The following is a 13308-nucleotide window of genomic DNA, read 5'->3' on the forward strand; positions in this document are numbered from 1 at the left end:
GGGTTATTTTATTTCTTATTATTTCATCATGCTGCATTACTGAACAGCTATGAAAATGTAAAGAATATAGAGATTATGGGCGAAACGGTATTGAAAATATAGAATCGTGCAAAAAAATCAGAAAATATAGAGATAAATATAAATGACCTACAAATTAAGAAAAAAATACAGATTGATAACCCTTTCCAACCCATTGGAGACCCAATTATAGTGCAAAGACAAAATAAATTGCAAAATGATCATCAAAAACAAAATGAATGCGATGTAGATCATAACTGTGACGTGTTTAAGGCCTTGGGTAACTTCGTGGTTCAAAGAATTACTTGACTTTTCGAGTCTTCGTGGTTACTTTAATAAATTATTGAATCAATTCATTGATAGCCTTGTTTAACGTCTATGGTGGCATATTTAAAATATCTGATAAACAATAATATAAGTTGGAGATCATTTACCTTAAAATTGTTGACTTTCGTATCCGTGTTTAATCATGAACAAAAATGAGATCAATGAAAACAAAAAAATATGATGTTTATAAAAAGAGTTTAACCTGAAAACAATATGAGCTTTAATTCTCAAAGTATAGCACTACTTTATTAAAGGAAACAGCAAATGTATACCTAATTCACTGAAGCTATAAGATACAAATAATATTACATCAGAGACATATAATACAATTGTATTATATGTCTCTGATTACATGTATAAGATCCATAAGCGCCGGGCATCATCAATCGTATCATATATATTTATATAAACGATGATACTTGTAAATAAATGAAGAAATAAATTGTATTTGTTCATTTGGAAATCGAGGTAAAAAAAAGTGTATTTTCTATATAGAATTTACCAAATGATTCCTTAAATCATTCAAGTCAAATTTTAATTTGCTCTTTTTTTTCACGGGATTACAAGCCATCTTATGGCATGTCTCAATTGTTGACAGTAACCGGAAGTAATTATTGGGAGGAAGAAGGAAGTGTCAAGTACCGAGTAAAGTGATGTTTTATGATCGTTTGTCACTGTAACAATACATTTTAAAGAAAGCATCATGGCAACAGACGAATTGGCGAAGAAACTTGAAAGGAGAGTAAATATTAACGAAGGAGATGAAGAAACTGTCATTAAATCGAGTCAGGTTTTCAACCCATACACCGAATTCAAAGAATTTTCACGTAAACAGATCCAAGACTTTCAGAAAATATTCAATAAGTAAGCATACATTGTACCTAAAAGTTCAGTTGCTTATTTTGTCTAAATGAAAATAACTGATATTTAGTAGCTGATTAATCTTTGCAGGGACTACATTTTTACCATGACTACCCTGGCCTGAAAAAAATAGAGATAGGGTGGAACGAATCCGGGTCTGATCGCGCCCATTCACGGTCGCACCCACTCATGTTCGCCCCCTTTCACTTTCGCACCCTACATGTTCGCACCCACTCATGTTCGCCCCCTTTCACTTTCGCACCCTACATGATCGCGCCCAATTTTAATTGCTTTTGTGTTTAATAACTTTGTAATCAAGTTTTGGCAAGTGTATTCTTATAAGTATAATTGTTGTCATTGTCTCAAAATAAAGTGAGACAGGATTTTTTTGTTGTTGAATAAATCTAAATCATGTTTTGGATAGTGTATCGCTAGCCTAATATGAGGCAGGCATTACCTGTGAATGGGGAAGAAGTCTGTATTATTTTTTTTTTAATTCAAACATGTTGATAAAAAAAAACGGAAATACCGTAACGTTTCCGATATTGGTTCTGTTGTTAGGGATTTAGTTGTGACGTTATTCAAGTTGTGACGTCATATTCATTGACTCAATGTAAACAAAGAAACGCTGTTATCCAGGTAACGTTTTTTTCATATCAAACTATTATTAAAAATGATATGGTGTTGAATTCCTTCCTTTATTTGTTGATATGTTGATAAATATACATTTTATTCACAGTCTCATGCAAACGATGCAAACAAGACCGGAAACGGAAGTAGATCTGGAAAAATAAGTTAACGATTTTGAGTTCATTAGTAGAATGAAAAATTCGGAAAAATTTCCGAATTTTTTTTTTTTTTTTTTTTTATTGATTTTTCTTCCGTAATTGGGGACTTCGTACCCATATAACTTTGTTTCATTGACTTGTTAAAAACAATAATCTTTTGTGTTTTTCATTTTAAATCTTCAATGTTTTACTCATACCAAGCTATAAATACATTCAGTATTAACTATTTACACAAAAGCAATTTAAAACAACAATCATGATTTTCCAATTATTCAACTGGAATTTGAATTAAAATTGGGTGTGAACGTGTAGAGTGGGAACGGACCTTGGGTGCGAACGTGCGAGGTGCAAACATGTAGGGTGCGAAAATGTATTGAGCACGAACGGACCTGATACCGGGTGGAATACACCTTATCGCTATTTGTCCACCATTACTGGACATCACATACAAAAATGTAGGTTACCGTAAAATGTGGATGTCATTATACAAAATATCTGACGCCACAATGAAAAATGATTGTTGGATGACGTCAATAGTTCAGTCCTTAGGACCACCACTTTTTACGAATTCAGCTCTGAAATTGGTAGTTGGTTCCAGTCTCTGATGGTCCTAGGAACAAATGATGGCACCAGGTTTATAGAGGTGACATATTCTGACTATCAGAAAATTTTCTGAATAATGAATATTTAAAGGTCCACATAAACAGTTGAACATGAACCTGTTTTCAAATTCAGCTTTTAGATATACAATGTACATGTACATGTATATCACGATCTAGTGTGTTTTTTTAATCATGTTGATATTTTTTAATTTGAGAAGTTGATGCATACATTTGTATTTGTACATTAAACTTATGATTATTTTACAAAAATAGACACTGGATGAATGGAACCTTGTATAAATGGTAAGTGATTGTCCCTTTTTGTCCACCAAGCCTTCCAATTAACAAACCATCCAGTACCTCAGCTTGAAAACCACAATTTCACATCCAAGAGGTTCAATGGTTTAAAAAGCCAATGCATTTTCAAACACCTCCAACCATTCCTGATGATAAGAGAATCTCTATTTTCCTCCAATCTCAATGATATAATAAAATATCTTGGCCATAGTTTTGTGAACTTGTGCCCTAAATCCTACCATAAACTAATGCCCTAACTCCTGCCTTATCACCTTTTCTGAAAATCGTTGTGATGCTGTTACACATGTGAAAACTGGGACAGGTCATTTGATGTTGACCATTCAAGAAGACTGACCGTGGACATAATTAGGTGGATGTCCTAGTTGTACTGTATTGATAAGACAATTCCTGAAGTCCACTCTAGCACTTCCAGTAGACATAGATGATTTTATAAAAGCCAAGGTCAACATGGTCAATGGGAAAAGAAAGAAATTGAAACTGCATAAATAGCACATTTACATCAAACCTTAGCAAAACATTTAATATATTTAAATGTATTTTTAAATAAATTATGTTCAGATAGAACTGTGGTGAAAATATTTAAAATGTCTAGATGTACATGTATCTAGGGGCTTAGAGGAGAACACTGTCAGATGGGATGAATTTAATTTTTGAGATAACAACCATTTTACATGTTTTAAATCTTATAAACATGATAAAGAATTCCAAAACAAGGATAACAGAATTCAATCTTGACAGTTTCCATTATTTACTAACAAAATGTAACATTATTTAAATTACCCTGACTATAGCTACATGTAATCATGGTAATCCTGGTCCATTGCATTATATTCAAGGGAGATAATCAAATTTGCCAAACAGAGGCATCTTTTAAAAATATTATAAGTTAACTTAATATTGGTGTTTTTTCAGATATGATACCGGAAAAGATAAGTTCATTGATTTCCATGAACTAAAACTGATGATGGAAAAGTTGGAAGCTCCTCAGACCCATCTGTCACTCAAAGCCATGATAAAGGAGATTGATGAAGACAACGATGGAAAGATAAACTTTAGAGAGGTTTGCTATTATCACATTCTTTAACATGTTTAAGGTGGCAAGGGCGTCTTAATTAAAGTTAATAGATTTTTTTTATAACTTGTCAATATGAAGTTTTTATCATGCTTTTTTCAAAACTGTATTAAAAAATATGGGTCACAGGACTTTTTTTCACGCTACAGGTTGTGCAAAATTGTCAGATTCTGTATAGATTATGCATGAAAAATCAAATTTTGTGTGATAAAAAGAAAACGTTCTATGAGAACTGTAAGATAAAATGTGAGAAAATTGCTTTCTTGCTACATATCAAAATAGGTAATTTCGTAACACTTTCTATTATAAAAATTACTTTATCTGAGTTATCTCCCCTTATTTGGCAAAGTTGAAAAAAAATCTAATCAAACACAAACAAGGTGTTTTTGAGAAATTAAAACTGTAATTATGATAAAACAGACAATTTTCTATATTTATATCAAAAGTCTTTTACATAAATTACATACAACTCTCAAAATTTGCACATAATTTATTCATCAAATATCTAGACCACAGTTATCTGCTTCTTCAAAATTCAAGATGGAGGAAGACAACTCGAGCCACCTTAAGGCTGAAATTTTTTTCTGGAATTTTTTTTTCAGTGTTTCCTTTAGATGCTGATATTTTTATCTTGAAAGTGTTAACTGATATTCCCTAATGATATTATTATCTTGTAGTTTTGACTGATACTCCATAATGATATTTTTTATCAAGACCTTTTGACTGATATTCCCTATTAGTGATATTATTATCTTGTAGTTTTGACTGATATTCCATAAGGATATTATTATCTTGTAGTTTTGTCTGATACTCCATAATGATATTTTTCTTCTAGACCTTTTGACTGATATTCCCTATTAGTGATATTATTATCTTGTAGTTTTGACTGATATTCCATAATGATACTATTATCTTGTAGTTTGACTGATCAATATTCCCTTACATTGTTGTTTATTTTGTAGTTTTTACTGATATTCCGTAAAGCTAATTTAGGAGAGTTAGATGCAGATAGTGGTTTAATGGCTCTGTTTGACAACATGACAGAAATTGATGTTGATGCTGAAGGAGTAAAAGGAGCCAAAAACTTTTTTGAGGCAAAGGTTTGTTTATTGTTATGATTTTGACTTCTTTTACAAATCATTTGGTTTTTATACTTAAAATCTGAAATTTGATCATTTCATTCGACTCAAACATTCATAACAAGAATACCTGTGAATGGAAACCGTTGCCAGACTCATCATAAATAAAAAAAAACATTAATACATGTAAGCTGATGAAAATAAGTTTTGATTGTAAACTGACTTAAAAGCAAAAGCTTAAGCCTTATGTGTGATAAACAAACATATGGATGGATGAACTCACAAATCTGAAAACATAGTATCCACCATTTTCTATTGTAGACTCTGCCCAAAAATAAGAATGTATTATACAAATATCTGAATCTAATAGTCATGATAGTAGACACTTTACTTTCAATTTTCTTAATCATTTTATAGACCTTAATCACTTACATGTATCATCAAAATTGAAAAAGGAATTAAAACAGACAAGTTTACCTTTCAATATTGCCACTTTGTTGTTTAAATGAATGCAAAGTTTTTGTAATATTTAAACAATTTTCCAAAAGTCAAGGATGATGCTTATCGTGTATTATTTGTGTGAGATTCACATGAAATTAATAAGTCAAGTATTCATGTAGACTTGAAAGGACCACTTACCTGTCTTACAGTCTAAGATTGGTGCTAGGCAGATTATATACTTAAGTTAACATGTTGATATGGTTTTCTCTAATTTTTGTGCTATTTTCACATTTCCTGACCTGTGTGAGAAAAATATTTCAACTCACAGAAAAATCTGTTCTCTGCAAATGATTGGTTGAAATTTAATTGTGACGTTAAATTTTCTTGTTTTCTTCTGAATTTTCTTATTGTGACGTCATGAAAAAAGGCGACCATACCTGATGACGTCACATCAAAAGTACACAACTTTCCTCAAATCTTTGAGAGGAAGGATGAAAAAACATTAGAGAAAGAGATTCCACCACTGTAACGCGTGTATCACTATATTTCTCCACTCTCAACAGTTAAATTTTAACTATTTAAAAAGCTCGACAAGCCTTGCGCTTTAGATATTAAAATTTAACTGTCTCTATTGGAGTAATACACTTGTTGCTGTTGTGGAATCCATATATCTTTTGTGGAATATTACTGTTGATTCATTATCATTTGTGGGATAAAAGTTTTCATGGATTTAGTTGGTACTTGGTATACATGAGGCCCCTCATGGGGTCCTAGTAATCACATAATCACCATTTTTTTGCCAATATAATCACATAATCATTAAATATTTGCTTATCTTTAGTAATCAAATAATCATAAACTAAAAATACAGTCCTAGGTAATCAAATAATCATGAAATATTTGGCTAAATAATCAAATAATCATTAAAAAAACGGCCAAGTAATCACATAATCAAAAACCCCATGAGGGCCCTCATACATAAACCACAAATTTTAATTCTCAACTAATATAAAAAAGAAGATGTGGTATGATTGCCAATGAGACAACTATCCACAAAAGACCAAAATGACACAGACATTAACAACTATAAGTCACAGTACAGCCTTCAACAATGAGCAAAGCCCATACCGCATAGTCAGCTATAATAGGCCCTGATAAGACAATGTAAAACAATTCAAACGAGAAAACTAACGGCCTCATTTATGTAAACAAATGAACGAAAAACAAATATGTAACACATAAACAAACGACAACCACTGAATTACAGGCTCCTGACTTGGGACAGGCACATATTTTCAATGGGTTCATATGCAGATGTTAGTACAACCATGAAATAAAATAATAATAAAATTAAATATTTTTTCTCTATCCACTAGAGTTAAAACCCTCAAATGAATCCATAGTATCGTTGATAAAACAAATTGGGGTTAAGTTTAAACAGACAGCGACACAACTCAATGCAAGGAAGTATTTTTCTTAAAGACACATATGACTCCTTGATTCCAGTGATCTGCAAGACAATTTTCTTATCATGAATATATCTACTGTACATTTAACATGGTCAATATCACCAAAACTTTCATGGAATAGAAGACAATTTTCAACATGAAAAATACTATAAGCGTGAAAATTGCCATTCAGTTGCAAAATCTAGACAGAAAGTTGTTCTTTTATTACAAAATGTATGTCATGATAATATAGACAATATTGAGTTCCAGAAAGATTTGTTATTCCTTTGCAAAGTTTTATGTGTTGTCTTTTTGTACAGATTGATGTTCAAACAAGGGACAAGAAATTTGAAAACGAAATAAAACAAGAACAAGAGGAAAAGAAGAAGCAAGCAGAAGAAGCAAAGGAAAGGAAGAAGGCATTTAAAGAAAAGGCATCAGTGTTTAATTGATAAAAAGTGTTAAATATGTCCATGTGAAGGAGAGATAGTTGAGCTCAGGATGTTGTTAAAGTGAGATAACCATGTTTACTGTTCAATTAAGGGGAGATAATTGTGCTCAGGATGTTGTTTAAGGGATATAACCATGTTTACTGTTCAATTAAGGGGAGATAATTCTGCTCAGGATGTTGTTTAAGTGAAATAACCATGTTTACTGTTCAATTAAGGGGAGATAATTGTGCTCAGGATATTGTTTATCGGAAATAGCCATGTTTTCAGTTCATGTAAGGGGAAACAATTGTGCTAAGGATGTTGTTTAAGGGAAATAACCATATTTACTGTTCATTTAATGGGAGATTATTGCGCCAATTATGTTGTTTACAGCAAATAACCATGTTTACTGTTCATTTAAGGGGAGATAATTATTTGCATGTTTTTGTTTTAAGGGAGAAAACAATGTTTACTAGTTCAGCAAACAATTTAGAGATCATATGTTAATAATATTTCTTCACAATAAACAAATGCATACACAAAATAGCATGAGGTCAAAATTTCCAAATTCTTATCCTATGTTGTTTGGCCATACTGGACATTAATGGACTTACCTTTTTATTTGATTTTTTACATGTCCTAAACATCAGTGAAATATTTGTCTAAAAGAACATTAGGACGGTTCTATTTAAATGAGGGTATGCAAGGAATTATTTTTGGGGCCATTGATTGAGGGTCATGTTACTTCATGTTTGCAATTAAGAAAATATGGTTGTTGCGGAATTCCTACCCTCTAAAATCAATTTTAATGAAAAACACCTTATATAATATTCAACCAATCACTGTAAAGAACATTTGTTTACTGGTATTTTTAGAATGACAAAACAAAACTTCTACTAAAAAATTTAAAAGAACACTTTATAGGAGGGAATACTGCTTAATCGGCAACTCTGAAATACATGGTTATTTTCTTGAAAAAACTTATGTGATTTTATATGTTTTTATATACGTGTGTTCAAAATGTGTGCTGGCATGAACAGATTTTTGTAAGTGTTAATATGTGTACTATTATTGTTTTAAGATGTTTCATATGTACTAAATGCAGCTATATAATTGTAGAAATTAAACAGATAAATGCTTTTAAATATTTAGGTTTTACAAAAATTGATAAAGTATAAACACTAAACACATAAATAGAAAAATTCGAAGTATAATCTTGAAGATGTAATGATATTCATAAAAATTAATTTCATTCAAAGTTATCCCATTAATTTTTTTTTATAACAATGGAGTTTAGATATTTGAAAAGATAAAAATGCCTTATTTAACAGATACAAAATAATCATAGAAAATGACAAAAAAAATATTTTGATATGTTATTTCAAAAGAAAAGTACAGGGTTGAATGTGCGGAACAGGGTCAACCATTAAATATTACCACTGTGTATAAACCTTGTAAATGAATGCATTCCTGAAACCCATGTCTTTTCAGCTTAACATTATAACCAATGCTCATTAATAGGATAAAACAATGTATTTGTCAGTTTGTAGATTTGTAGTATTTTATACAAATTTTGTAGCATATGTACTTCCCCATAAATAAGCACTTTATCTTAAACCACTGATTGTATTCTTCTACTGTTTTCTGAAAACAGTCTTTTTATAATTATCTTAAATTAATGCATCTTCATGATCTTGCCAAATATCTTTTTTGATAGACAAAATAATCTTTTTTTGTCCAGTAAGCCAGTATTCCTAACATTTATATTACTAATGCATTTTTTATGTTGAAATTTTGTTACAAAAATAATGATTGAAATAAGAAAACCATATAATTTATATATATCTTTGGCCATAAGGCCCTATAAGATTTATTTTCTGTTCTATACACTTTTCCCACTCAAAATTAAAACTATCACAATTTAAATTTTGTCAAAGCTATATTCTCATCTTTTGGATTTTTGAATCCATATTTCAAATTTTCAGTTTGCACATCATGTATTGTGATTTCAAGAATCTATGTGTTTATACATATAGGTCATGATGCCCAACTTGCATTATAAAATCCTTCCTATTCAATGAATTTTGAAATCTTGAACGAAACTATTTTTTAGCATTTACTTTTGAAAAGTGAAAATATGTCAACATTATTTAAATTTATTTTTCATGACATGTCTATTTTAATGGACACAAAACATTATAACTAGTCACAGGTTATAGTCCTATATACATTTCCATCAAATGGGTTTTCATTATTTTATATATACATGCAGATATAAAAATATGTGATTTTAGTATGCAACGAAATTATAACCAGTGTAAATGCTATCTCTATATTTTCTGTATATCATAGGCAGATATAATATTTAAACAGAACACAGGGTTTTAACTTGGTTAATATATATTACAAAATAAAATTGAGAATTGAAATGAATACGTTAAGATACAATGATTATTAATTAGATAATTTACTTTCAATAATATTTTATGTCAACATTTTGTTATTGTGTTGATACAAGTTCGATGGTGAAACTACTTATTCTAAAATTTGCCTGGTGTTTTTTTTTTGTATGTATAAAACTACTACAGACATGGAGACTGACATTCATTGATTTTTAGTTGATTCTTTGTGTTGACTAACTCCTTATCAAGCACAATGTTTCAATTAACCAAAATACCTTGATCTTTTTACTCATTGTGACTTGGATGGAGAGGAGTCTCATTGGAATTCATACCACATGGTATTTTATATGCTCTAAAAATGTAAAAGTAGGAAATGATTTCTTTACAAAAACTCAATCCTCACAAATAGTTTTTTATATGGAGGAAGTAAGGTTTATTACAACATCCTAATACATGTATACATGTATAATTTTCTTTTTCTTAATTTAAATTCTAAAACCTCTGAATTTTATTCTGAATGTCTATCTCATGTTTGATGAAAGCTATATGCATGATATTGTTATACTTAATAATGCTCAAGTGTTTTGTTAAATAATTTATCCTGGGTTTATGTGTTCTTATTGAAATTGATAAGATTTCATCTTTTCATCAAATTTTGTTATCTCCGATTTTGCTGAGTTGTATCACTTGTTAAATTTTTATTTTGTCATGAAACTATTCAGGAAAAAAATATTTTTGTTGTAGAAAGTAAACAAATCAGCAGCCTTTGAAATTCTGAAAATAAAAAAAAGCAACCAGCCATTAGCAAGGGTTAAAAAATCTTTTTTGTTTAATTACTTGTTGCTGTTATATATATTGATAAAAAAAAAATGATGATAAAGATTTTCTGCTATTTGTCTTTTGTCATTTTTATCAGATGTTAGCACACTACAGCTAATTTTCTAGTCATTTAGATATATTATTTTTGAAATGGGTGACAAGGTTTTTTTCAGATGGAAAGAGGAAAAAATATTTATTAGAGCGTTAATTTTTCTTATATTATTAATGATCTGCATTTTTTTTTAGAGATCTTATGTGTAATTTGTTATTATTTTGTTATAAATTTTAAGTGGTGCTTATTCAGATCTGGAGTAATTGTAACTTTATTTTAAAGATCCCCTGATGTCAAAAGTTCTTTATCTTATGTTGCCAAAACTGTTTCCCTGTTGAATTTCATTAAAATTGAGTCAAGATATTTAAACTGTTGACTTGAAAATTGATTGAAGATCTGGTTAAATTGGTGCTTAGTTTGTTTATGTGTTCTATTATAGGTTTTCTTTCTTTAAGTTTAAAACATTTTTTATTTTTAGTTGAAAAATAATACAAATGCTATTAAATTGCAATAAAATATAAGAATATATTAATTTTGATCATGAAGTTATGAATTTATTAAATAAATATAACCGGAAGTTGCAATGGTTTACAGAACTTGAACTAGTTTTTGAATATGATAGATTTACCTTAAAATGTTATTTTTTTACACAGGTACTTAAGAATTTTGTCAATACAAATAAATTTTATGTTTATACAGTATTTTCAGATATATGTCTGTGTCAATTTTTCTGATGGATTAAGAACATTTTACATTTACACAAATTTATACACAAATTTCACCCTAAAGTTTTATCAATTTTTCAGCAGTAATGTGTTCATATGGACATGTATGATTGTTGAAGAAGAGTTTTCAAGAGCATTATAAACTCTCAACTATTCAATTTTCACCATAAAGTACCATTGATTTACTGCTTCTCAACATTGATCTGATAGTGGTTATACCTTTTCCACATTTGTATGCTTGCTATGTGTCATGATTTGATTGTTAATATTGTTATGTTATGTATTCATAATTTTATATACCGGATTTGTATGCTATGTTTACTCATAAATTATCTCTGCAACCTATTTAGTTTAGCCTTCTTCTATTTATTCTATAAAAAAAATATTTTATTGTAATAAAAAAAAATCATGAATACAGGATCTATGTTATACAATTTAAGGTCAATATCAGAAAAGATTAAAATCTTTGTATGAGACTTAGAAACTTGGTAAGGGTGAGTTTTCTCAAGCATTTTAACTGTTTCATACCAAATCCAAAAAAGGTTATTATTTCCCTGATATTGATCTTAATTGTTTTAAAATTGAAGTTAAAATGGCTACAGTTTAAATAATGAAAATGTAAACACAAAAATAAAACTTAATTTTCAACCCTTATTGAGCCCTAAATTGTGAAGAAAAGTGACATGTCATGGAATCAACATTGCAGGAAATATCCATCTGATAGGATATATAGTAGATAAAGACGACAGGAAGTGGTCAAGCTGCAATATTAATATTTTTTTGTTTTGAGCTAGTGTCAGTTGTATAAATAAAGGCAACAGTAATATACCGCTGTTCAAAACTCATAAATCCATAGACAAAAAACTAAATCGGGGTAACAAACTAAAACCGAGGGAAACGCATTAAATATAAGAGGAGAACAACGACACAACACTAAAATTTAACACACACAGAAACGGACCAAGCATCAGACAAAATCCCACGAGAATAACAAATATAAAAGTTTATCTGTCATGTATGAAAATGAGATACAATATGATTGTCAATGCACCAACTAGCCATCAAAGTCATTAGGTCACTGTACAGTTTTCAACAATAAGTAAAACTCATGCCTTTTTATACGACCGCAAAAATTTTAATTTTTTTGGTCGTATATTGCTATCACGTTGGGGTCGTCGTCCGAATACTTTTAGTTTTCGCACTCTAACTTTAGTAAAAGTGAATAGAAATCAATGAAATTTTAACACAAGGTTTATGACCACAAAAGGAAGGTTGGGATTGATTTTGGGAGTTTTGGCCCCAACATTTTAGGAATGGGGGGGGGGCCAAAAAGGGCCCAAATAAGCATTTTCTTGGTTTTCGCACTATAACTTTAGTTTAAGTGAATAGAAATCTATGAAATTTTGACACAAGGTTTATGACCAGAAAAGGAAGGTTGGGATTGAATTTGGGAGTTTTGGTTCCAACAGTTTAGGAATTAAGGGCCAAAAAAGGGCCCAAATAAGCATTATTCTTGCTTTTTGCACAATAACTTTAGTATAAGTAAATAGAAATCAATTAAATTTTAACACAAGGTTTATGACCACAAAAGGAAGGTTGGGATTGATTTTTGGAGTTGAGGTCACAACAGTTTATGAATTAGGGGCCAAAAAGGGGCCCAAATAAGCATTATTTTTGGTTTTTGCACCATAACTTTAGTATAAGTAAATAGAAATCTATGAAATTTAAACACAAGGTTTATGACCATAAAAGGAAGGTTGGGTTTGATTTTGGGAGTTTTGGTCCTAACAGTTTAGGAATAAGGGGCCCAAAGGGTCTGTGATTTCATCAAAAATTGAATAATTGGGGTTCTTTGATATGCCGAATCTAACTATGTATGTAGATTCTTAATTTTTGGTCCCGTTTTCAAATTGGTCTACATTAAG

At 30.0% G+C, this 13308-nt stretch overlaps 1 protein-coding gene across 1 annotated transcript; it reads left to right on the forward strand.

Moving 5' to 3' along the window:
* Nucleotides 1-920: 920 nt before the first annotated feature.
* LOC143057062 (EF-hand domain-containing protein D2-like) lies at nt 921-7428 on the forward strand. The gene is made up of 4 exons (XM_076230292.1): nt 921-1209; nt 3827-3974; nt 4949-5086; nt 7275-7428. Exons 1-4 carry the CDS (start codon nt 1049-1051, stop codon nt 7404-7406), a joined length of 579 nt encoding a protein of 192 aa, XP_076086407.1. The 5' UTR covers nt 921-1048; the 3' UTR covers nt 7407-7428.
* Nucleotides 7429-13308: the final 5880 nt, after the last annotated feature.

The sequence above is a fragment of the Mytilus galloprovincialis genome, chromosome 13 (genome assembly GCF_965363235.1).
Source record: "Mytilus galloprovincialis chromosome 13, xbMytGall1.hap1.1, whole genome shotgun sequence".
NCBI lineage: Eukaryota > Metazoa > Mollusca > Bivalvia > Mytilida > Mytilidae > Mytilus > Mytilus galloprovincialis.

Coding starts and splice junctions, on each gene's coding strand:
- LOC143057062 (XM_076230292.1), top strand. CDS start 1,049: ATGGCAACAGACGAATTGGCGAAGAAACTTGAAAGGAGAGTAAATATT. Junction 1,210..3,826: donor TTTCAGAAAATATTCAATAA/GTAAGCATACAT, acceptor GTGTTTTTTCAG/ATATGATACCGGAAAAGATA. Junction 5,087..7,274: donor AAAACTTTTTTGAGGCAAAG/GTTTGTTTATTG, acceptor CTTTTTGTACAG/ATTGATGTTCAAACAAGGGA.